This window comes from Carassius gibelio, chromosome B21 (genome assembly GCF_023724105.1).
Source record: "Carassius gibelio isolate Cgi1373 ecotype wild population from Czech Republic chromosome B21, carGib1.2-hapl.c, whole genome shotgun sequence".
Taxonomy (NCBI): domain Eukaryota; kingdom Metazoa; phylum Chordata; class Actinopteri; order Cypriniformes; family Cyprinidae; genus Carassius; species Carassius gibelio.
Window position 1 is genome coordinate 13,042,530 of NC_068416.1, and position 23,967 is coordinate 13,066,496.

Consider the following 23,967-nt stretch of genomic DNA (forward strand, 5'->3'; position numbering starts at 1 on the left):
AAATGTCTACATACTACATACTATTACTACTGTAAACTTTGCAAATAGGACATCAGCCCCTTTAAGTCAATGAACAATAACAAAGTGGGCTGCAATGAATGTCTGTGCAAAACTGATATGCGTGCACACAACTAATAACTAATATCACACGCTGGGTGCGCACCTGCCCCTATAACTGTTCTGTCTCGCGGAGGAGCTCATTTGTGTGCATCTGTGTGTGAAACACGCATAGGTAAAAAGAACGACAGAAAGAACGGCTCCCCTCCAGCCGCGACTCGGCTCCCATCGTTGATGTTTATGAGCCGTTCAAAAGAATCGGTTCGTTCGCGAACGTCACAACCAAACTGTGAAGAAGATGAGCAAGTGGTCAAAACGCAAGCAGTGTTCTGCAATAAATTGCAAAAATTACCAATCCACCAGAAGCGATTTGGCATTTCATCGATTTCCAAAGGATGCACAAAGGTATAACTCATTTAAGTGGAAATATTTTAATGATGTCGTGATTTAACTTGAATGTTGAACGTGAATGACCAAGTATAGGTCTCTGCAGGAAAGTAATGGGAGTTACGAGATCAAGGTGTTTTTACACCATGATACCTGATTAGTTGATGTAATAGTGACGTTAGGTTTAGGGGTGGGGTTGGGTAAGGGGGATAATTTAGATTGCATGATTCAGAAACACCCAGCAGTTTCGAAACACCCATATGGTGATAAACGCCCACTTTTGCTCTGCAGAGACCTAAGTCTCTGAATGACAGCAGCGTTGGTAAATCTGCATGAATGTTAGGCTAGTGCATCTCTGTCAAGTTTGCCTTATAAACTAATGATTGACGTATTATTAGATCACATTTATTTTCCATAGCATAGACATGCTTTTTTTTAAGAATAAAATTGGTGTTTTGAGTGCGGTGGATGAAGTAGTGGTAAAGTTAACAATTTTCAGGCTCAACCTAGCGGGAATTTCTTTTAGCAGGGAATGCTAAATGATATATGCTTGCATGAGTTGATTAAAACCCGCACCAGCTTAAAATCAAATAACAGAGATAACAATCTACTATGTTGATGATGTGCAAGAGGAGAAGTAGTGATTAATTAATTTTGCTTAATGCTTGACCGAAATGAATGGTACATTTAACTGAGGCAAAGTGTTAGCACCCAGATAGCAATTGCTATCTCGTGTGTGCTTTAGCTACATGAAAAAGCACACCAGGTGCCATGCCATTTTATGTACGCATTATAAATAGATTTAAGTTTAACAGAAGTTAATGCTGTGATCTTCAATGATGTGTCCGACAGTCACGGTCTATCAGCAATTGCAAAGGTGCATTTGAGCAATAGCATCAAATGTACTGTGGAAAATGACAACTAGAGTAAAGAGGCAATAGGTCTGAGATCAATGCAATTTTCCAAAATGTTCATATTATATTATCTCCAGTCACACCCAAGTGCATGGACATTAATGGTGTTACCAATTACCAGACAAATATGCAGATAGCCTAGTCTCTGCATTTCTGCATAAAGTGCACTGATATTTTCTTGTTCACATGTATTCATCACGTTTCATATATACATTGCAGGTGTGCCAGGTGGGTCCAAAATCTAAGGAATGCATCCCTTCATGTCATACCTTTGGATCAGCTGCATCGGACCTACAGGGTGTGCAGTGCCCATTTCCACAGCAGCCAGTTCAAAAGACCATCTGATGTGTATGTGTAATATAAAACTGTAATTTTTTTTGAAAATATGTTTAAATATGTAGCTCTTCTATCTATAATGTCTCGCTCATCTTAAAGTACCTTCTAACATCTCATCTCATTCTAAACTGCAGTTTACTTCCTTTTCTCCTTTTTCTAAACTCCTACTCCCATCTACTACACTTGACATACCTGTACAGCATTTGGGAGTACATTATTCAAAATGACTGGACCCTCATCCTCTGACAGTGTCCTGATGTGGTTAAAAATAGTTTACTAGGTTGAGGATTACAAATCATGTCATTGTCTTACAGCCATGGTGGGCTGAAATGGGATGCTGTGCCCACAAAAATAGAGGCCCCTAACCCACCTCCCCCACTAGATGTCGAGAGGAAGCGTAAACCTCTGAAGACACGCCAGGAGTTGCCACGTAAAAAACGTAAGATGCTCATTTATTTCTTATATATATATATATATAGTCAGGTAGACTGATTCTATTTCTAAAAGATGGAAGTTCAGACTTCTCTTATGTTTTACAGCAATAATATCAGAAATTTTATTAATGTTGTTCTGCAGTGAAATTATATTTAATTAGTTTGTGTGTGTGTGCGTGTGTGTGTCAGGCAAGCAGAGTCATGTTCCTCCTCCCTCCAAAGACCAGCACACGGGGGAAGCTGTAGCGGGGCCTTCATCATGGGCGCAGTGCACTGAGGAAGCTGTAGCGGGGCCTTCAACAATGGAAGAGGGAGACATCAGGATAAAGCTTTCTTCCTGTCCCTGTGGCACGCAAGTCCAAAATGTTATCGGCTTCTCTGCAGAGTGTTTTCTATGCCCTCTGTCTGCACTTTGCAAAAAACCATCCAGGCTGTTGACTTCAAAACTGGTTTCAATAACACTGTTTTAGCCACCATGAAGTAGGCCATGGAGACCACCAAGCCCATCGAGAAGCTGTGTGCCATCATCACAGACGAGATGTCATTAAAAGAAGCATTGCACTATGACAAAGCTGCTGACAGGGTTGAGGGCTTTGAGGACTTCGGCAGAGGTCAGCGCACCCCTTATGTGGCCAACTACGCCTCTGCTTTTATGGTAAGAGGCCTGTTCACAAAGTGGAAGCAGCTCTTTGGCTACTGTTTTACTAGTGGGCCCATACCACACACGCGACTCCATTCGATGCTTGTTGATGGAATCCGCGAGCTGAGGAAAGCAGGAATGGAGTGCTTGGTGTTTATATGTGACCAGGATGCTGGGAACCGTGCCATGCTTAATCGCCTTGGAGTGACCAAGGAACAGCCATTCTTCAGTGTTGATGGCATCAGAGTGTTTTGCCTTTGGGATCCACCTCACCTCATAAAAAACATCCGGAACAATTGGCGTGACGTCATCCAGTGTCCTTCCTCTTAACAAATCGTCTTAATCAAGACTGCCTGGAAAAGGCCTACTCAAGTATCAGAGGTATGTTAAATACACTTTATATTCATAATACATACATGTGATTTATTCAATGTTATCCATATATAGTAATTGCCAAGTCTGACTCAAGTCTAATTTCCTTACTTTGAAAACCGATGTTGGTGTGTGTTTCAGCCCGTGCGGGCAATCGTGACAACCCAGACTCCGTTCAGTTTGAATGTGAATACCGAGCTGTGGCCACAGGACTGATGTTCAGCAACTCCGAAAAGACCAGTTGTGAACAAGATCTTGACATGTTTCTGTTGCAGCTCAGTGCATATGCCTCTCAAGAGAGTCCCCTGGTCAATGTTGACCCTGAGAGCATTATGGAAGAACATGGCTACTGTAGAGTGGCCACTGATTGTGGTGAGTAATTATTAATTATGTTGAATATGTTTTACTTTCCAATAGGGCTCGGCGATATGGGCAAAAAAAATTATCACAATACATTTTTTTATATTAGTCAATATCGATAATTATCGTGATGAATGTCAAATCTTTATTTCTTTCAAGTTTAAAGTCAGATTTTTGCTCCTAAGTGAAAGTTGTAGAAAGCAGAGCATTAATTGTGGTTTTAAACTACTCTTTATTGTCAGAACATATCATGATAAAGGTGAACATTTCGAGTCGTTCCGCTTTTGGCGCATAAACATCGAACATTTTTTGAACTCTTGATATCGTTTTATCGAGAAAAATTATATTGCGATAATTATCGTTATTGCTTTATTGCACTCCCTACTTTCCAATTACATTTGAACTAATAACGCTTAATTATCTTCTATCTTTCATTAAAGGGGGGGGTGAAATGCTCGCTTTCACTCAATATCCTGTTAATCTTGAGTACCTATACAGTAGTACTGCATCCTTCATAACTCCAAAAAGTCTTTAGTTTTATTATATTCATAAGAGAAAGATAGTCTGTACCGATTTTTCCTGGAAAAACACGACCGGCTGGAGGCGTGACGTGTGGGCGGAGCTAAAGAAGCGTTGAGAGCGTTTGGAAGCTGTGACTTTACCGTGAGGAAAAACAAACCATGGCTAACAGTCAGATTCAGCGTATATTTATGATCCAGAATCAGATCCAGAGGCTGAAATTTAACAAGAGCAGCATCAGCAACAACGTCTCTAAGTGGTATGTACTGAAACTGTATATATTTGCTTAGCGGTTTTGGAAAATGACTAAGTTCCACTTTGTCATCTCTTTTTTTTTTTTTTTTTTTTTCACAAGCTGTATATGTGGAAAGTGCAGTTTGATGACAACATCGCATGTTGTTTACTTGATGTGCTTACGCACCGATAGCTAAGTTAACAACACAGAGATATTTGAAGCAGTTTTACTCACCGCATGCGGTTCCAACACACTGCATTATCCTTAAGAAATAAACAATGTGCAAATCCAGCGTCAAACTGGGCCTTGTTTGTAAAACAAGCATCTTCGAAATGCAGGGAACAAACACAAACACTTGCACAACTCCGTTGATGCTCTGTAAAAATAAACTCCATCCACTGGTCCCTTAATGCTGTTTTTTTTTTTTTTGGTAATCTGTGCAGGGTCTTCTTGCCCTGGCAACCAAAAACACACTTCCTTTTGTGACTTTTCGCGACGCTCTCACTCTGATCAGTGAATGTCTGTGCTCTCAGTGCTCTGCTATACGGGAGCGAGCACTCTTCCGGCAGAAGTGCCCTTAGGACACATATAAGGAAATTCCGCTCCATCTAACGTCACACAGAGCCATACTCGAAAAAAACTTTCCGAAACTTGTGACAAACCGGAAGGAGTATTTTTGGAACAGAAATACTCCTTCAAACGTACAACTTAATTTTTGAAACTTTGTCCATGTTTAGCATGGGAATCCAACTCTTTAACAGTGTAAAAAACTCAGTATGCATGAAATAGCATTTCACCCCCCCTTTAAGAAGTTTCAATGGACTGCACTGAGGTCAGGGAGAGAGACAATCTCTTGTGTGAGTCAGAGAAGTCAGGGAGAGGAGTCAGCAGGGACCAGCTGTCTACTGCTGGAAACTCTGAGGGAGAGTGCTCAGCCAGTACCAACTCTCTCCAAGAACATCAGGTCTAGACCAAAAGACAGAACTGAGGATTTTCAATCTAGCACACAACATAATTATTGACAGTATTGTCTTTGAACGATTTTGTGACCGTAATAATGACCTAATCATAACTTGTATTTTTGACCGTTTTTTTTTTTTTGTCAGTGCATTTGTCATTGTTATATTTTGTTGTTTTCATTTCTAGAGCAGTGATGCTGTCCTGAGGTCTGACATCGGCCCACCTGAAGTTGTCCTGGATCTACTGACTAAGCCTTCAGCACGATCATCTCCAGTCTTTGACCATGATGAATATGTGTTGGTCTACATCGCTGGATACATCGCTGACAAGGTTCTGGGAAAATGTACTGATCCTGAAGGTCCCTGTAAGGAGTGCACAATTCTTAGCACACGTGTTCCTACTGATAGTAGATATACTTTCCTTAAAGACAAACAGTACACTGACCTCGTCTTAGGAGAGAAGGGTCTGAAAGTGCCCAGCACTGCCCTGGTGGACTTATTCACAGCCCTGGAGTCTATCTTCCAGAAATACATCAGCAGTGTTATTCACAGTGTTGGCCTGGGAGAGAAATTATTTACTAGCAGCATGGAGGCTGTCAGTGAGTGCCGGGAAGTAGTGCGTAGCAGGGAAGAGTGCAAGAAATCACTTGTGTACATGGTGAAATTATTTAACAGGATAAGAATTCATCATGTATTGCGCACCCAAAAACGGTGCATCTCTCAGCCTAATCAGAAACGCGACAGAAAATTCTTAAAGTTAACTCATCAGTAAATTATTGGCTCCTCACAGACTCTTTAATGTCAAAATCATCCTTTTCCACGTCTACTCCTTTCGTGTTACATTAACACTTCCATTCTATGTCAATGCCTCTTCTCTCACAAAAAGAAAAAAAAAATGCAAACAAACTTCTCATACTCAAATGCACACACAAAAGATGGTGGTGTCTGATTAATTACCGAGATGTTATGGCACCACTTCCATTTTAGTACTGTTTATAGTTCATGTGTGCACTTGCTAGATTGCACATCTTTTTTTTTTTTTTTTTTTTTACCTTTCCATCTGTAATAGGACATTGTTTTTGTTCTTGCCATTGAAACGTTCACTGTGTGCACTTTCACTAAGATGTTGAAAAACAAGTTAATATTTTTGTGAAATTCTAGGTAAAAGATGAACTGTCTTTAGAAATGCTCATTTATAATTTTATTTATTTATTTTTCCAAATCATATATATGGTGATGTTCACTAATGTCGAAATCAACATTTGAATAAATCTTATTACTGTGTGTCTGCCTATATATATTATTTCATGAATTTATGTTATTCATATAACAAGGAAAATGCATAATAGAACATAAATATTGATGGATTAAAGGTTTGCAGTAATTTAATAATTGTATCTTTGCAAACCGTAAGTTGTAGGCTAATGAAGCCGATTCGGTGGTGGACATGACGACAAAGTACTATAGGAATCTTATAGTATTTTGGGACAAAATATTATAGTAATCTTATAGGAATACTAGGCCTATAGTAATTTGGAACAAACTACAGAAGTACGATAAGACTACTATAGAAATACTATAGCAGCTTAAAAATATTATAGAGGTATTACAGAACATCACAGAAGTATGTTATGTTCTGTAATACCTCTATAATATCCTAGAGCTGCTATAGTGTTTCTATAGTAGTCTTATAGTACTTTTATAGTAATATTTTGTCCCAAAATACTATTTTCCTAAGGGTAATTAGGCCATGCATAACCGACACATAGACGTATATTTCTGTCATTTATAAAGAGCACCCATCATGGAATTTTGAAATTTACCTTTCATGTAGTGTGTAACAATGACCTAAGTGAACAAAAACATCCTGCAAAGTTTGAAATATGACGGTGCACCGTATATAAAGTTATTGTCTTTCAAAAGTAAGAGTCGACTCTGAGTCATTTTTATGAGTCGTCAGAAGACCGAACACTGATCTATATTATAGATCGGTGAGACCGAAGCTTTTTCTCTGACTAGATGACGTCAACTTGTCAAGTTATTTGAATACGATACGCCCACTTATTGCGCTCCAAGACCTTCTTTTACTGTCTATGTCCAAGACGCCAGTGAAAACTAGAAAACATCATGGCGACGAGACGCTGTGTTCTGAAGTGCGACTCAAAAGCAAACTTTTTTCATCTGCCCAAGGATGAGCATTTGCATCGAGTTAACGAAAACAAAGACTGATTGTGCTTTTACAATATGAACTATACTCGCTAACGTCATGTAAAGGCGGGGTTTTGAAAAGTGAAAGTGAAAGTGAAGTGACATTCAGCCAAGTATGGTGACCCATACTCAGAATTTGTGCTCTGCATTTAACCCATCCGAAATGCACACACACAGAGCAGTGAACACACACACACACACACTGTGAGCACACACCCGGAGCAGTGGGCAGCCATTTATGCTGCGGCGCCCGGGGAGCAGTTGGGGGTTCAATGCCTTGCTCAAGGGCACCTAAGTCGTGGTATTGAAGGTGGAGAGAGAGCTGTTCATGCACTACCCCCACCCACAATTCCGTCCGGCCCGAGACTAGAACCCACAACCCTTCGATTGGGAGTCCAACCCTCTAACCATTAGGCCACGACTTCCCCTGAATCACTAAACGAATCATTTGAGAATCGCTGTCAAAGCAGGTAAAAACAAATGCATATTATAAGAAAACTAAAGTCTTCATTGTCATTACATGCATGCAGAACTGTTGTTGGGGACTTCTAAAACAACATTTGGAACATTTTAAATGCCATAATAGGGCTTGGGCGCCAAGTTGCATTCTGGGACGTGGCGGCCATGTTGCCAGCTTCGCGAATGTAAACATACAGCCAGTTGAACGAGAAGAGCAGAGTTGGTAGAAAGAAAAAAAGATGTCAAAACCGCGAAAAGGTTGTGGGATTTATAGGGATACGCTAAATGGGGGTGCCAGGGACCGGTATGTGGACAAAATCGGCTATATTAACGGTTTGGATCCATATGAAATTCCCAACAAATAGTGGAGTACCGACGCATTACAGATATCTTCGGCTAACTTACCTTGTTTGTTTTGTGAGCGCCTACACTTCAAAATAGTTCCAAAGCTACAAGTCAAGTCTCATGTACAGTTCACAAATGGATGGGTTCAGGAGCTGCAAATCATAGAAACGGAACAGCGGCAAAACAGTATACGGTAATCCGGTAAGCTGCGCTCTAACGTTACCTAGCTGCTAGTTTAGTAACCCTTAGTGCTAACAACCATTCACACATGGACTTTTAACAATGTGTTTCAAAAGTGTAGTTAGTAGCTGTCCGCCCTCCCGTCTTTCCGGGGTTCTCAAGTATTTGAGCTATTTTCCCGCTGTCTTCCCGTTTTAGTATTTTCCTGTAAAATATCCCGTTAGCCCCTCCATCAGACCTGTCAAGTCTCTGTGTTGTTGTCCTGTTGCTACTCCTTGTCCTTCCAGCGAAACAGATGTTTTCAAAGCATCGTTTTGATTACTTGAAAGCAACCTTAGCGTGATGTTGGGCTTTTTAAGATAGCGTGGTTGTTGTGAGAGCATGATTTCACGCCAATCTGTAACTAAAGTAACGTTAGACCTAGCTTCACAAATCGCTTAACTTTAGTTAATGCAGCAGTTTTATAGAACGAATTGTTGCTGTCAGCAGAGGGATAGCAACAAAAAGATGAATGTTGTAATTTCCCGTATTTTGGATGAGTAACTCGAGAAATTTCCCTTATTTTCAATGTTGACTTAAGCTATATAAATTAATATTCAGATGTTATGGTCTCCATAGTCGCGCCTCCAAGCAGGAAAGCGGTGTAAAGTTAATCAATTCTCATTTTATTTTCCCCATGGCTATTATGTGTTCCGCTATTACACCCCACAATACAGCAACGGTTGAAACTGGTTAAAATAGATTTTTAATTCATCAAATTAAGACACACGGATGAGAGGGAGTATGTCTAAACACTGCGCAGTAGTCCGTGTGGCAGTAAAGGAAGCATTCAACGTGGCGGCCACGCCAAGTAATGACGTCACGACGCCCAAGCCCTATTGGTGCTCTTTAAACACAGTTAGCTGGATTTGATTGTTGACGATTTGGCGTGATCTTGGATCGTTTGGTTCTTCGAAGCTCATCCCTGAGCTGCTGTCATAGCAACATGTCCATTAGCTTAAACCTGCTCGGGAGCAGGCTTATTTCATGTAAACAGGATTAGATCGCTTCTTTTCAACCAGAACTGATACTCAAAATATGTCTGCTACCACCGCTACTTTATTACAAGAGTATAGTACTGATCCAGGGACAATAATTTAAAATAATAATCATTAAAAAATATATTTAAAAATAATATAAAAATGCTGTGTAGTCCATAACAGCCTACTAGACAGCCAGTTTTACTCACTGGAATATTTATTTGTCATAAAATTATTACTTCATAATTGTATTAGAGTCTTACACACATGCTATACAGATAAGTTAATAGAGTCGTGCATTATTTTGAGTGATGATGATATTATGGGCGGGGCTTGATGGAGCGCAGGAGATGCAGATAACATGATATTGACCCTTATGAAATGAATAGATAATTTCTACACTGAAATTAAAATGTAAAGGCTGCACAACTATTATAAATTGTGAATCTAATTAATTGGGAATCATGAAAAAAATTCTAATAAAATGTGTCATTTGATCTCGGATGTAATAAGCGACGTACGAAGAACGGGCCCCTGCACACTAGAGGTGTTTCTCAATGTCAAGGAAGGATCCTCGGAAGCCAGTATTTCGAGGATGCTACGTCATCGACATCCGTCGAAGGACTGTTCCAATGTCGAGGATCCTCGGAATTTCAACCAAGGACTGAGTCCTTCGTTCGAAGAATATCCCATACACAGGAAAGGATGCTTATGTGTATCCTTCGCGCTTTCAAATCACCCACAATCCTATGCGCGCAGCTTTGCTATCTAACGTTAGTTCAAAAATTCAAAAATGTCGAACGTTAATGGTTTTTATTTACTTTACCAAACATTTGTTATAACTGTAGTAAATATAAGTAAAGTTTGACGTTTAAATGCCAGTACAAATTACTACTTTGTTGATATTGTAAATTATACAAATACAAATGGTTAACTGAACCGGACCTGTCATTTAAAGGGGGGGTGAAATGCTATTTCATGCATACTGAGTTTTTTACACTGTTAAAGAGTTGGATTCCCATGCTAAACATGGACAAAGTTTCAAAAATTAAGTTGTATGTTTGAAGGAGTATTTCTGTTCCAAAAATACTCCTTCCGGTTTGTCACAAGTTTCGGAAAGTTTTTTTCGAGTATGGCTCTGTGTGACGTTAGATGGAGCGGAATTTCCTTATATGGGTCTTAAGGGCACTTCTCCCTGAAGAGCGCGCGCTCTTGTATAGCAGAGCACTTCGAGCACAACAGACTTCACTGATCAGAGCGAGAGCGTCGCGAAATGTCACAAAAGGAGTGTGTTTTTGGTTGCCAGGGCAAGACAACCCTGCACAGATTACCAAAGAAAAAACAGCATTAAGGGACCAGTGGATGGAGTTTATTTTTACAGAGCATCAACGGAGTTGCGAAAGTGTTTGTTCCCTGCATTTCGAAGATGCTTGTTTTACAAACAAGGCCCAATTTGACGACGGATTTGCGTATCGTTTATTTCTTAAGGATGATGCAATCCCAACGAAAAAGGGTCACGATCGTGTGTTGGAACCGCAGGCGGTGAGTAAAACTGCTTCAAATATCTCTGCCTCCTTGTTAGTGCGTCCGCCTCCCATTCCGGAGACCCGGGTTCGAGCCCCGCTCGGAGCGAGTCGTTGCTGCTGCTGCTCTCGTTCAGTTTCAGCCTCGGGATCTGATTCTGGATCATAAATAAACGGCTGAATCTGTCTGTTAGCCATGGTTTGTTTTGGATGATGGTTTTTTCCTCACGGTAATGTCACAGCTTCCAAACGCTCTCTACGCAAAAGCCTACTGGCGCTCGTGATTCTTTAGCTCCGCCCACACGTCACGCCTCTAGGCGCTCGTGTTTTTCCGGGAAAAATCGGTACAGACTATTTTTCTCTTATGAATATAATAAAACTAAAGACTTTTTGGAGTTATGAAGGATGCAGTACTACTCTATAGGTACTCAAGATTAACAGGATATTGAGTGAAAACGAGCATTTCACCCCCCCTTTAACAATTGGTTGCGTCAACGGCATCTCTTTTATAAATAACTAGTTAAGTTGTCCAAAGTAATTTAATGATACCATTCACAGCGTTATTCAAACGGACCTTTTCACTGACGTAATGACGCAATTACGTGCACTTGCTAGCCTGTTCCATTTACGTGTTCTCCGTATGCTAAAGAGGAATCTCACCTAGCCTCTGAAGAAAGTGACTTGGAAGGATCAGTCCTACCAAGGAAGTATCCTTGACATTGAGAAACGCCTAGTCTTCCTGTTTCCAACCTTCATCCAACCTAACTGTTGACACCTGTTTGTATATCTAAAATAATTTTAAGGTCAGTTTGTGTAAAAAAACGTATTAATTGCACAAGTTAATCTAACCACTTAACGCTTATGACAGGAGAAATTATTTCTATAAATAATTCATATTTGTAGTAAGGTCTCGACACTCAAGCTAGCTAGCTTTCAAAGCACTTGCTTTGAAATATTGTTACGTGTGTAGTAAATAAACTCCAATTTAATGCTAATATTGTTAGAATTTACGATATAAGTCAGTTATTACTGTGTGCAAGTCATATTGTAAGATCTACAGATTGAATCGGTTGCATCTGCAGTGCGTCATCGCTGGGGAGTTATGTTTAGTTTTTTTTTTTTAGTTTTTTTTTTACGAAAGGGTAAGCTGTCAAATTACAAATTTTAAACATGTAACGCACAATAAGGTGGTGGGGAGGCTATTTCATACATTTAAAGTATTCTTTTGTCCTCTCCAGACAGTTTAAAAGTTAAAAACTACTGCTTTTTTAAAGCACTGTTTTGCCATTGGGTGTCGCACTAGTCCATGTAACAAGACGCATTACCATTCTAGTGAGAAATACGGTTTGTAATCTATAATAACATTATTAATAATAATAAAACTCTTGAAAGGTCAATTAACAACATTTATAAAGTGTGTATGGTATGAACATGATCATTCAACAGATTATCATCTTGGAGATAATGCCTTTTAGATTAAGTTACATTAAAATACAATTAAAAAATGTTTGTTTTAAAATACTTTAATTACATTGAATGCATGTTTTTTCATTTTCTTTTCTTGAAATGAAATACAAATCCATGTGTTTGGGGGGTGTAGCGTGAGGGCAAAGATGTCCTCAAACAGATAGATTTCCCTCATCTTCTAGTTCTAGTTGTAGAAGGCTGCTTGCTTTGAAAGTGACTTCTGTGTCAGATGTGCTTCTTACATCAAGAAACTGTTAACATTGGGCCCTTATCCCCTGTAAAATTATGCTGAAATATTGCTAAAGTGACTGCACTTTAATTTAGTAAATTAAAACTTGCAACAGTTAATAATTACATTATTAATAAGTGATCATGAATAGTTTGTTCTGCCCTATTTTTGTGCCGTTAGTAAACCAAATTAAATATTTTGACTGGAAGACTTGCTAGTAATGACAAGCAGTAACAAAATGTCATGTTTATTTTACAGGAAATGACATCAGAAGGCTACCATTTCCTCTTCAGTTCTTTGTATGGTGTAGAAAAGGTAATTATCATCCTTCTGATAGTTCACTAAGGAAACATTATACATTCACAAATATAATACAGTTGTCTTACCTGTGGGTATTTTACGGCCTGGACCATGTGACCACTAAGCCACTCCTCGTTAGTATAGTGGTAAGTATCCCCGCCTGTCACGCGGGAGACCGGGGTTCGATTCCCCGACGGGGAGAAGCATAGCTTTTGCCAGTGTGTCCTTGTTAATATTATGTTATTAACATGTAATAACACTGTAATAATATTATTACAGTATAGACTATTAATAAACTTCTTTGATTTCTTACTTTTTTAATTATCATCCAAATAATATGGCCAAATACACATTAATATACAATAAAATTGACTCCATGAGTTGCCTCAGAGATCTACTTAAATATGTTTGCATAAAATGTACAATAATAAGTGGAAATTCAAACCCAACACAAAAATATATATGTGAACACATACCTAAAAAAAAACAGTGATTATAAAACAGTTGGTAACAATACAACACCTGGACTTTGTTCCCATTTAAGTTAAGAAAATCTATGTGTGTGGGGGAGGGGTCCACATGTGTCTGTGTGTGTGTTGGTTTTATAAAACCTACTGGCTGTTAGAAAAATAATTTAGCTGTTTTTCTTTTTGTTACACCGCAAACTCCTGAACAATGCCAGATGAACAAGTCTTTCTTGACACTTTGCGAGTTCCAGGTCCGTAAGATTAAGTAAAATAACATGGATCAAATATTAAACTTTAACAACTTAACTTAGAATCAATGTATGAATTGTATTTTATAAACAAAATCATGTTACAATGCTTATTACTATGTTATTACTATGTATTTCAGATTTAATCAGCTGTAAAGTATTATGGCGCTCCTCGTTAATATAGTGGTAAGTATCCCCGCCTGTCACGCGGGAGACCGGGGTTCAATTCCCCGACGGGGAGACCAAATCGTTTTTTTCATTTTCTATCTGTAAAGTAGCCATGAATTTTGAGAGGATTTATTCGTTTTTGTCGTATTACACCATATTGAAACCCTTGGAAGAAAGAGAAAAATCTACAGTGTAAGCAGTAGTTGGTTTGTAAGTCTTTTAATTGTATCAGTGAAGTGCCAATATGACAAGCAGGGTTATTACAGTAAGTTTGCCAGGAGCCATATAATGTTGCTTAAGAATATGTACATGTTGAATTGTAATAATACTTCAAATTAATTTACAAATTTAATATAATTAAGGTTAAAGCAGTACAATAATTGACATTGTATGTTCATGATACCAGTTGCAGAAGTGCCTATTTTATAAATTAATTCTTGTTTTGGGAAACAAGTTTGTCTTTGCCAGCTTATAGAATTGATCACATTACACTTAGAAGATGCTACTGTGCAGAACTGCATAGAGCATATAAATTGAAACAGTGATGCTTGACAAAGTTATGGTGGCACACAGGTATTTCCAGACACTTGTAATTGTGAACCAGCCAAACTGATTTTTTTTTTAATACATCAGTGCCATTCGTAATGAGATTTGTTAGTCAGATCTCAGGTTACACCAGCAAGTCAACAGAGCTAGATATCCATGTTCGCCTTTAAAGAACACACAATGTCCAACTTGTTTAGCCAGTAATAGCCTTGTGAACCATGCATTAACAGGATGCCCCATCCCAAAATGAAAATTTTATCATTAATCACCTACCTCCATTTAGTTCCAAACCCATTAAAGCTTAGTTCGTCTTCACAACACAATTTAAGATTTTTTCAATTAAAACCGGGAGGTTTTTGAAAGTCCCATTACACTAGTACACAAGTAAATTACACTATCAAGGTCCAGAAAAGTAAGAAAGACATCGACAGAATAGTCCATCTGTCATCAGTGTTTAAATTGTAACATAATGATTGGGACGAGAATACTTTTTGTACGTGAATAAAACTTAAATAATGACTTTATTCAACAATTTGTATCCTCTGTCTCCGCATCATTGTAGCGCCATTTTGGAGAATATCCGCTGAACACAAGCAGCGTATGCTATTTTGAGTCAGTCGAGTTGCACAGATGCGCTGTTTTCGTTCAAATCAAAGTGTAAATATACATAGAAATGTATCCTTGACACAGAATAGCATAAGCTGCTTGCATTCAGCAGATATTCTCCAAAATGGCTCTACGGTGATGCGGAGACACACAGAGGATACAAATTGTTGAATAAATAAATAAAATAAAAATTTCACGTACAAAAAGTATTCTCGTCACTTCATAACGTTAGGGTGGAAACACTGATGGCAGATTGACTTTTCTAAACCTTGAACCTGTATTTTACTTGGCAGTTTATGGGACAGTCACAAGCCTCCCGGTTTTCATCCGAAATATCTTAAATTGTGTTCTGAAGATGAAAAAAGCTTTTACAGGTTTGGAACAACATGGTGGTAAGTGATTATTGACAAAGTTTTCATTTTTGGGTGGAGTTTCCCTTTAAGCCAGACTAAGATAAATTTGTATGTGTTCCAGTAACATATAATAAATAAGTGGTTGTTCCCATCATGCTGTAAAACAAGGACATCAGATGTCATCCAAGTAACATATTATCCAAAAAAGCACAAAGGTTCTGCTAAATTATGCTTCATTTTACAATCTTATCACAGTCTATCGAGTCCAACAGTTCATTTGAATCATTAGTATGTGTACACAACAACTTTGGCATTTAAATTTCAACAGAGAGTAAATCAGAATGCTTAAAGGGAAGATTCTTGAAAAACCATTGCATCAGAGAAACATTTAAAACATCTATACATATAACATTTGTTTACATGTGCATAGCCCAGATTAGTTTGATCAGTCTGAATTGGTTTACCCATGTAAAACATGACAAAAGTTATTTTACATGATGAATTATACTTGAAGCAGTCCAGTTTGCGGACAGTAGCATAGTTTTATAAATTACAAACAGTTATTTGTAGTCAGAGCAAAAATACATTCTATGCTAAGTTGATAACTCTTATATATATATATATATATATATATATATATATATATATATATATATATATATATATATATATATTCATAATATTAATCTGCTGTATGCTACAAATTACCCATTTACATGAAAGAGAATATAAGCTTTAAAATGTTGAAATGTAAAATAATACGTTTTTACTCAATTCACATTTAAGATTCACAATTCTACTGTAAAGCCAACATCAAACCATTTGTGTTGACCAAAAAGTTGTTTGATTTTACAAGCAATTTCATGTTAACCTTTAGACTAATTAATATATGAATATTGAAAGACCCTGTCTCGCATCATTCAGGATTCATCTGAACAGAATCAAATAATACTATGAAAAATAAACACCTTTTTCTCTTCGAAATGCATAAGGGTGTTAGCTTTCATGTTTTAAGAACCTAAACTGAATTCAGATCTGTATAAAACAGGACAAACATGCACATTCTGTGTTTTCTTCTCGGTAAGTTCATAAATACAACTAAATACAGGTTTACCAAAGGTATGATATAGTGCAATTTCAGTAAAGCATGCGAGGACGTTCTCCACGGCCCTACAACTGGTTACAGAGTGCTGTGAGAGGAAAGGCGTCACAGTGTAAATACTGAATGCATACAGATCTCCAGGCCTTGAAATACAGCTTTCATAAAATACATACATTTAAAGCATTATTTTGCTAATGGCATGTGTCTGCTGGCAAATCATTAACAATATTGCATGGATGATGTGTTAGGATTGCGTTGCATAAATTGAAAACCTGCACATTATGGAATCAGCAGGCCAGCTTTGGACAAGAGTTTTGCACGCTACATGTTTATGGACAGAATATTGGCTACGTTCTTGTCTAATAATCTGTATGTTTGTTAGATTGTAAATTCCAGTTCTTTTGATATCAGTGCTGTAATGTGTCAGCCAGTGCTTGAAAGTCATTTTGAGTGGTTGCATCTCAAATGAGAGGCAGAGAAGTGGCATTGAGATCTTTTTCTGTAAGTTAACAGCAAACAGTGTGAATTTACCACTATGGGATAAGTTAACGAATGATGGAGAGTAGTTTACACATATACAGAACTTGCCACTATTTTCAGCATTTTGTGTCAGTGTGAATTCAGTTCCCTTCAGGAAGCAATCGTTAGTGTGTTATGTTGTTATTTTCCACCAGTGAACCAACTCTTGATCTCACTCAAAAACCAGACTTTACTTGTTACAGTTGTAGACTAAGTTATGCACTTTACTGTTACGTTCTGAAAGTGTACCAAGTAAAACACTTTACCCTCAGATTATTTCTTTGACAGAGAGCTGGAATTGGAACTGTTGGTGCAGTCAAAGGTCATGAACCCAGGGAGAGTGACCTTGCCATGAGTGTAAATGTCATGGTCAGACCCCTTGTTCATCCTCTTTACCAGGTTCTTCTCGTAGAGTAAAGGGTGGTAGGCACCTAGGGTGCAGGCTGCATCACTGAAGCGCTGGTAGTAGTGGCACAGCTCGGTTTTCCGTCGCGAAGGCAGGAACTCGTAAACATGTACCACTTCACACAGGGACATCATTAAAACTGTGCCTACAGAGATAGGATTTGAAACTTTTTGTTGTTGTTAAAATTTTGGTGTTTGTTTTTTCTAACTCCGTATAACTTACCCAACAAGCCTGATGAGGGTGGGTTTTTTTGTATCGTCTCCACCATATTGTCTTGTATTCGCTGCCACAGCTGCCATTCCATTCGTGGGTGCAGAATATAAAATGGCTGTTGAGGGTGTAAGCGTCGATATCGCTGATACTGTTTAAATATAGGGTAATCTGTCTTGTTGAACCACTGAAAAGAAAAATAAAAGGACAAATACATAAATCAAAATGATCAAATCTGGAATGTTTACAAAACTTCAGTTATTGTGTATAATGTAATTATTCTTTTAGATATAATTTCTTTTTTTCAAATTTCACAATTTAAAATGTTATTTTAGGATCAACATGAAATAGTTTTGAAGAAATTAAATTATGGTTATTGTATATTTCTATCAGGGTTATCATGTTCAACTAAAACCATTTAAACCATTTTCATTACTTGAAGTAAATAGTAAAAAAAGTAATATAAATTTTAAGAACAACAAAAAGTAATAAAAATTACAAAAACGTTAATTAAAATTGACATAAAAAGCTGAAAAAAACTTAACCAAATCTATAAAAAAAAAAAAAACTATAGTAGTATCTCAGTGATCAATCACATGTACACAATAATTCTTTAATCTATTTTATTTAAATAAATGTATTTCTCTAAGCCAACATTTTTAACAGTATTTTAGAATGTGTGTATTTTATAATTTTACATTTGAATTCTAATTTAGAATTGATATTTAAAAAAATATATACAATCTTATAAATTATAGGTATTTATTATAATTATTTCTTAAAATATATTTTTACGAAATTAACTGTTTCTAAGTGATGTTCCAATATTTATTTTGTCCAGCTACAACATTTGTACTTTCTAAATAAATGGCTGTGTACTGGAATGAGATGCTGGTAAAACCAAGAAAAACACATTGAAAAAAACATTGCATCTCTGGCGAATTGAACCCCAGTTAAACAGCCCTAAAGTAGCACTAACCCCCTATGGATGCAATATTATTTTGGCCACTAACCCCCTCGTGGCACTCTTCCATGTTTCAGCACCCCGGGAAATTTGAATTCACTATTTTTATCCTCTCTCCATCCCCCCCCCCCAAAATTTTTTTTTTTTTAAATTAATAATTAAAGAAGAAAACACAGCTGCGATCTGCCTCGGTTGTTAAATTCAACTAATTCCCAGCACATCAGTAAACGTTGATAGTTTCCAAGCTATACTCTGTCAGGTTTTATTTGCTATAATTCATCGTAGACTGATCTGTTTGCACGCCAAATTGTGAATGAACATAGCTGTAACTTTCGTTTTGTAATTTACTATGTATTGTTTGTCATCATTGACATAATCTGTTGATTATAAGCGAAATTATGAATGGGTGTAACCATTATTTTCAATTTTGTAAAGAGATTACATGTATTCCGTAGTTAAAGGTCCCATGACATGGATTATTTCCTTTTCTTTAAATGCTTTTTAATGTTTCCTTAGGTGTATTTATATTGTTAGTATGATTTTTACATTTAAAATTTAGAAATAAAAAGCATTTTTATATCCTGACATTAGCCCTCTGGCTTGAATGCTCTGTTTGAAGGGGTGTGTCTGCTGTGAGACTCTGAGTAAACGACAACTGTTGTGATTGGCTGACATCTTTGCATTCGAAATGCATATTACATGTGAAAGCCCTCTCAAATATATATATATATATTACTATTACAGCTGTCGAGATTAACGAATCGTGGAAGTGTTGATTATATAATAATTTTTTCGATCTTTTCCCCATCACATGAAAGGCTGCAGTGATGAGCATTGAGTAGACAGAGTCTGTTTATCGCGTGGATGCAGTGATCTCGTCATTATTGCAACACCTAATCTCACGAAATGCTTTCAACACAGCTAATAGCAAATACATGAATACAGTAAGAGCTCCGTTGTGCAGCATAACAGCGTCATTCATTGTAACGTCAGTTTGGGCAAGTGTGCAGATATACTCGCGATGTGTAACCGCTCCGGAAAAAAGCGAGCGTTCTTTGATCGCTCTCTGTAGTTAAATCACAATTTAAATAACAGATTTGTTTCATGCTACTAAGAGAAACAACGTGAAGTTGATCGTTTAGTCACTGGCTTGATTCACTGATGCATAAACAGTATTAAACGATTTCGAAAGAAAGTCTGTGTGAACTTGAATGATTAGCTACCCATTAGAAATCACTGATCACAGATCAGGCATTAATGAACACTGTTACTCACTGTTTGTGGCGGTGCCGTCGAATCCATATCATAAAAGTCTGTTAGAAACGCCTGTGCTGACATTGTGACTGAATTATATGTAAATATTTGGGCGGGCAAAGCAGAGAAAGGGGAGGTAACAATTCTCGTTACAACGTCACAACGAGGAGATTCAAGATCAGCCCGTTTGAGCTTCCATTTTCTAAAAGGCAGAGAAAGATAGAAAAATCTCAATTTACACCGATTCAAATTTCTAGAAACTTGGGGACCATATACAGGCTAGGGGAACTCAAATTAATGTTAAAAAACCTCAGAAAGTGAAATTTTCATGTCATAGGACCAGTGGTGGACGAAGTACACAAGTCAAGTACTTGAGTAAAAGTACAGATACATATGGTAAAATATTACTCCAGTAAGAGTAAAAGTACTCCTTTTTCAATCTTACTCAAGTGAAAGTACAAAAGTACTCGATTTTTTATGTACTTAAGTAAAAAAGTACTGAAAGATAGATGTTTGCAATTTTATATAGGCTACTTAATTTAATTTTATATCAGCACATATTCTTTTTAGAATCCTACTGCTCAAAATACCCGGGGTTTTTTCCAAAATAACCACTATATGGAGTCAAGATATATTTTTGTTGTTGATATGGACTACGCTGATGAGAGTAATGTTAACTTTGAAGCTTACACTGTGATGTACCTGAGAGAAAACAGAGATGACCATCTGATTTTCACCAGTAAGAACAAAGTATTTTAAAGTTTGTTGTTTTACAGAACATCACAGTTGCAGTACAGACCAAAAGTTTGGACACACCTTCTCATTCAAAGAGTTTTCTTTATTTTCATGACTATGAAAGTAGAGTCACACTGAAGGCATCAAGGGCTATTTGAGCAAGAAGGAGAGTGATGGGGTGCTGCGCCAGATGACCTGGCCTCCACAGTCACCGGACCTGAACCCTATCCAGATGGTTTAGGGGTGAGCTGGACCGCAGACAGAAGGCAAAAAGACCAACAAGTGCTAAGCATCTCTCAGGGAACTCCTTCAAGACTGTTGGAAGACCATTTCAGGTGACTACCTCTTGAAGCTCATCAAGAGAATGCCAAGAGTGTGCAAAGCAGGAATCAAAGCAAAAGAAGAACCTACAATATGACATATTTTCAGTTGTTTCACACTTTGTTGTTATTTATATAATTCCACATGTGTTAATTCATAGTTCTGATGCCTTCAGTGTGAATCTACAATTTTCATAGTCATGAAAATAAAGAAAACTCTTTGAATGAGAAGATGTGTCCAAACTTTTGGTCTGTACTGTAACTCTATATATGACATGATAATAAGGCCTGAAGTTAGGATGAACATTAAGGAAAATATAATTATATTTTCATAATGATTTTTTCTTTCTCAAACCCTGGCCAAACGGGGTGCATCTCTTCCCACTTTGATAATTACAGTAGTTACCATGTTCTGAACATCACATCCTTTCTTTTCTACCCAGGTGTAATCTATATATATATATATATATATATATATATATATATATATATATATATATATATATAGGTGGTTGAATAAAAATATTTGGACATTATAAAAAATTTAAAATCTTAGCTAGACAGTTAGCATCAGCTAACAATATTTACTTATTTTCAGTACGGTTATGAATAAACATTTATGTCGGTCTACTCGTCTAGTTAATCCAAACAATATATACATATGTATAACGTTACTGTTGATAAACAATATAAAAACAGACGTCACATAGGACATTTTAATAAAACTGTTTAACATTAGGGCAGCGGGGAATTTGAACGTGCATGAGTTATTGTATTTAATCTGTGTTATTTAAAGTTTTTTTTTTTTTTTTTTACCTAAAATTGATGCGTCTGCACTCGAGCATTTCAGTGGGCTTAAACAGATCACTCTTTACAACGGATTTAGTTCCCAAACAACTGACAATTTTGAACTAAATATGATTTTCAGTTACAATAATTAATCCTAAATTTCGACATTAATAACTTACTTTTAGCAACATCAGACGCACGCGCGCTCACAAGATCTCCCGGTTCTTACTTCTGGGGACTCGCACTAAACGGTTCATTTGAATCAGTGAGTGGTCGACTCCAGAACAGCTGCAATCGGATCATTCTAATTCCTAAACGAATCATTTGGTGCGATTCACGATCTGATTAAAGTTTATTTTGAAAAGACTCAGTTCGTTTATGATGAATCAGGCACCGCTTCTGCGTGTCGGAGCACGTGATATATTATAGGGAGTAACGATATGTTTTATGAAATGTAGTGAAGTAAAAAGTATGATTTTATGGTTTGGAATGTAGTGAAGTAAAAGTAAAAGTCACTCAAAATAAAACTACTCCAGTAAAGTACAGATACTTGAAAAATGTACTTAAGTACAGTAACGAAGTAAAGCTACTCCGTTACTGTCCACCACTGCATAGGACCTTTAAAAAATGTCACAAAAATTAAATATCCATTGTTACTGTAATGGGAACGAATATCATTCTATAAATGAATATCAATCTGCCAAGAACAGCAAGATTACTACAGTTTTACAATAGGAACATCATAGTTGTTATTAGGGCCGGGACTTTAACGCGTTAATTGAGATGAATTAATTACACAAAAAATAACGCGTTAACTAAGATTAATTAATTACAGAAAAAAAATTCCCGCATTTTTAATAACTTATTTTGTCACTGGATGAGTTTCGGCGGACTGATTATACTGGAGCACCAACTAGCGTTCGCATGTCACCGCAGCACATCGAGTATCAAGTATAACCTCAACGCAAAACATATAGCAGCTAGCGTGGACTTTACACTTTATGTTGAACTATGTATTATTTTGTTGGTGCAACAGTTTATGTTGAACTCCTTATTGTTTTGGCCAAGGTTATTGAGAGTTGGACTTAGTATGTTATGGCCTCTGAAGCAACAGAGAGATGTTTTCTAATAGTCAGTGTTTCCAATGTTCTGAATGTAATTGACAGTATTTATATATAAAATATATATAAAAAAAACACTTTACAGAAGGTTCCAGCACCTATAAGCTTCCTGAATTTCTGAAATGTACTATTTCTAAATTGTTTCTAAATATGCTATTGCTACACTTCATGGCAAAAATTGCACTGGTCTGCTAGACTTGGTTGAACAAAAATAAACAATATTTTGTTGCTTAAGCTTATGTATTCAGTCATTATTCAATGGTATACTATAAATCCATGTGAAAAAAAAATACTTCTCACTGTTCTCAGGTCAAATATTTATATGCGATTAAAATGCGATTAATTTCGATTAATTAATTACAAAGCCTCTAATTAATTAGATAAATTTTTTTAATCGAGTCCCGGCCCTAGTTGTTATATATATGCATGTGTGTGTGTGTGTGTGTGTGTGTGTTGATTTGTGTTTTTTTGTAATATTTGCTATTTTGTTGTTCTTGTAGAGACCACTGTTTCTACACTGTTTGTGCCCTTGCCTTGGTACCCAAGAAGATCCTCAGTCAGATACAGGTAAATATTTGACACATTAACAACACTGTGACGAGTGGGGCGGGGCCGAAAGTCATGGGAACAGACCAGGCCGGTGGAGTGATTGGAAATGAGCGACACCTGCTCGACCCACCGGTCTCGAGTCCCACGGAGGAGATGGAAGGATCTAAAACAGGAGCGACGAGAGAGGACTAGGCCTGGGCTTTAGTTTGTGTTTTGATTTTGTTTGTGCGCAGCAGTCGTCCGTGAGGGGCTGCCGCGCTGTTTTGTGTTTATTTTATTATTAAAGCTCTCATTTTGATTGTACGCCGGTTCCCGTCTCTTTCTTCCCGTGAATATGAAGTTTTGTAGCGTTACATTGGTGCTGAAGCCCGGGAGAAGGAGGGACGCGCTGCTGAAGATCCCTTGCCGCTGTGGTGAATCCGCGGTGCCATTGAGCAGGTGAGGAAGTGTGCCGCAATGGACGCTCGAGGCGGTGGGCTGGAGTGAGTTGCCGGGGATGGGCGAGCTCACTGCCGGCTGCCCGTGATGTGGAGGGGCGGCTGCCATCCGTGAGGGAATCGGGAGGAGCAGGGAACGGGGGACTCCTGCTGGCTGCCCAAAACCGGAGGAGCCGTCACTGTCCAGTGCCCCGCCAGGCACCTCGGAGGAGATCACCCAGCTGGTGGAG

At 37.6% G+C, this 23,967-nt stretch overlaps 2 protein-coding genes, 1 long non-coding RNA gene and 2 other non-coding genes across 7 annotated transcripts in view; 4 read left to right on the forward strand and 1 right to left on the reverse strand.

Moving 5' to 3' along the window:
• Positions 1-282: 282 nt before the first annotated feature.
• LOC127985662 (uncharacterized) lies at positions 283-6,497 on the forward strand. 2 transcript variants are annotated; one of them, XR_008160676.1, is made up of 6 exons: positions 283-462; positions 1,578-1,706; positions 2,009-2,133; positions 2,318-3,149; positions 3,282-3,512; positions 5,401-6,497. XR_008160676.1 is itself a non-coding variant. In XM_052587713.1 (4 exons), exons 3-4 carry the CDS (start codon positions 3,426-3,428, stop codon positions 5,983-5,985), a joined length of 672 nt encoding a protein of 223 aa, XP_052443673.1. In that variant the 5' UTR covers positions 1,772-2,133; positions 2,318-3,149; positions 3,282-3,425; the 3' UTR covers positions 5,986-6,497. The 2 variants fall into 2 exon arrangements, 1 of the variants encoding a protein (XP_052443673.1); XM_052587713.1 differs by lacking the exons at positions 283-462; positions 1,578-1,706 and having other exon boundaries at positions 1,772-2,133.
• A 1,493-nt stretch (positions 6,498-7,990) lies between these two features.
• LOC127985672 (uncharacterized) lies at positions 7,991-23,623 on the forward strand. The gene is made up of 3 exons (XR_008160680.1): positions 7,991-8,426; positions 12,902-12,958; positions 23,252-23,623. It is a non-coding gene; the product is annotated as an uncharacterized LOC127985672 (long non-coding RNA).
• trnad-guc (transfer RNA aspartic acid (anticodon GUC)) lies at positions 13,073-13,144 on the forward strand. Its single transcript has one exon. It is a non-coding gene; the product is annotated as a tRNA-Asp (tRNA).
• On the forward strand, positions 13,828-13,899 carry trnad-guc (transfer RNA aspartic acid (anticodon GUC)). The gene has a single exon. It is a non-coding gene; the product is annotated as a tRNA-Asp (tRNA).
• Positions 14,030-23,967, reverse strand: part of LOC127985654 (beta-galactoside alpha-2,6-sialyltransferase 1) — a 40,185-nt gene continuing 30,247 nt past the window's right edge. For both annotated transcript variants that reach the window (XM_052587696.1, XM_052587695.1), the window contains exons 7-8: positions 17,581-17,755; positions 14,030-17,503 (exon numbers count right to left, since the gene is read on the reverse strand). In XM_052587696.1, the coding sequence (XP_052443656.1) occupies positions 17,226-17,503; positions 17,581-17,755 (453 nt within the window). In that variant the 3' untranslated portion in view covers positions 14,030-17,225. The remainder of the gene's footprint in view (positions 17,504-17,580; positions 17,756-23,967) is intronic.

What these genes read in the sequence shown, in the direction of transcription:
- LOC127985662 (XM_052587713.1), top strand. Translation starts at nt 3,426, where the DNA reads ATGCCTCTCAAGAGAGTCCCCTGGTCAATGTTGACCCTGAGAGCATTA. An exon ending in TAGAGTGGCCACTGATTGTG is followed by an intron (nt 3,513 to 5,400) that starts GTGAGTAATTAT and finishes TTTCATTTCTAG; the next exon opens with AGCAGTGATGCTGTCCTGAG.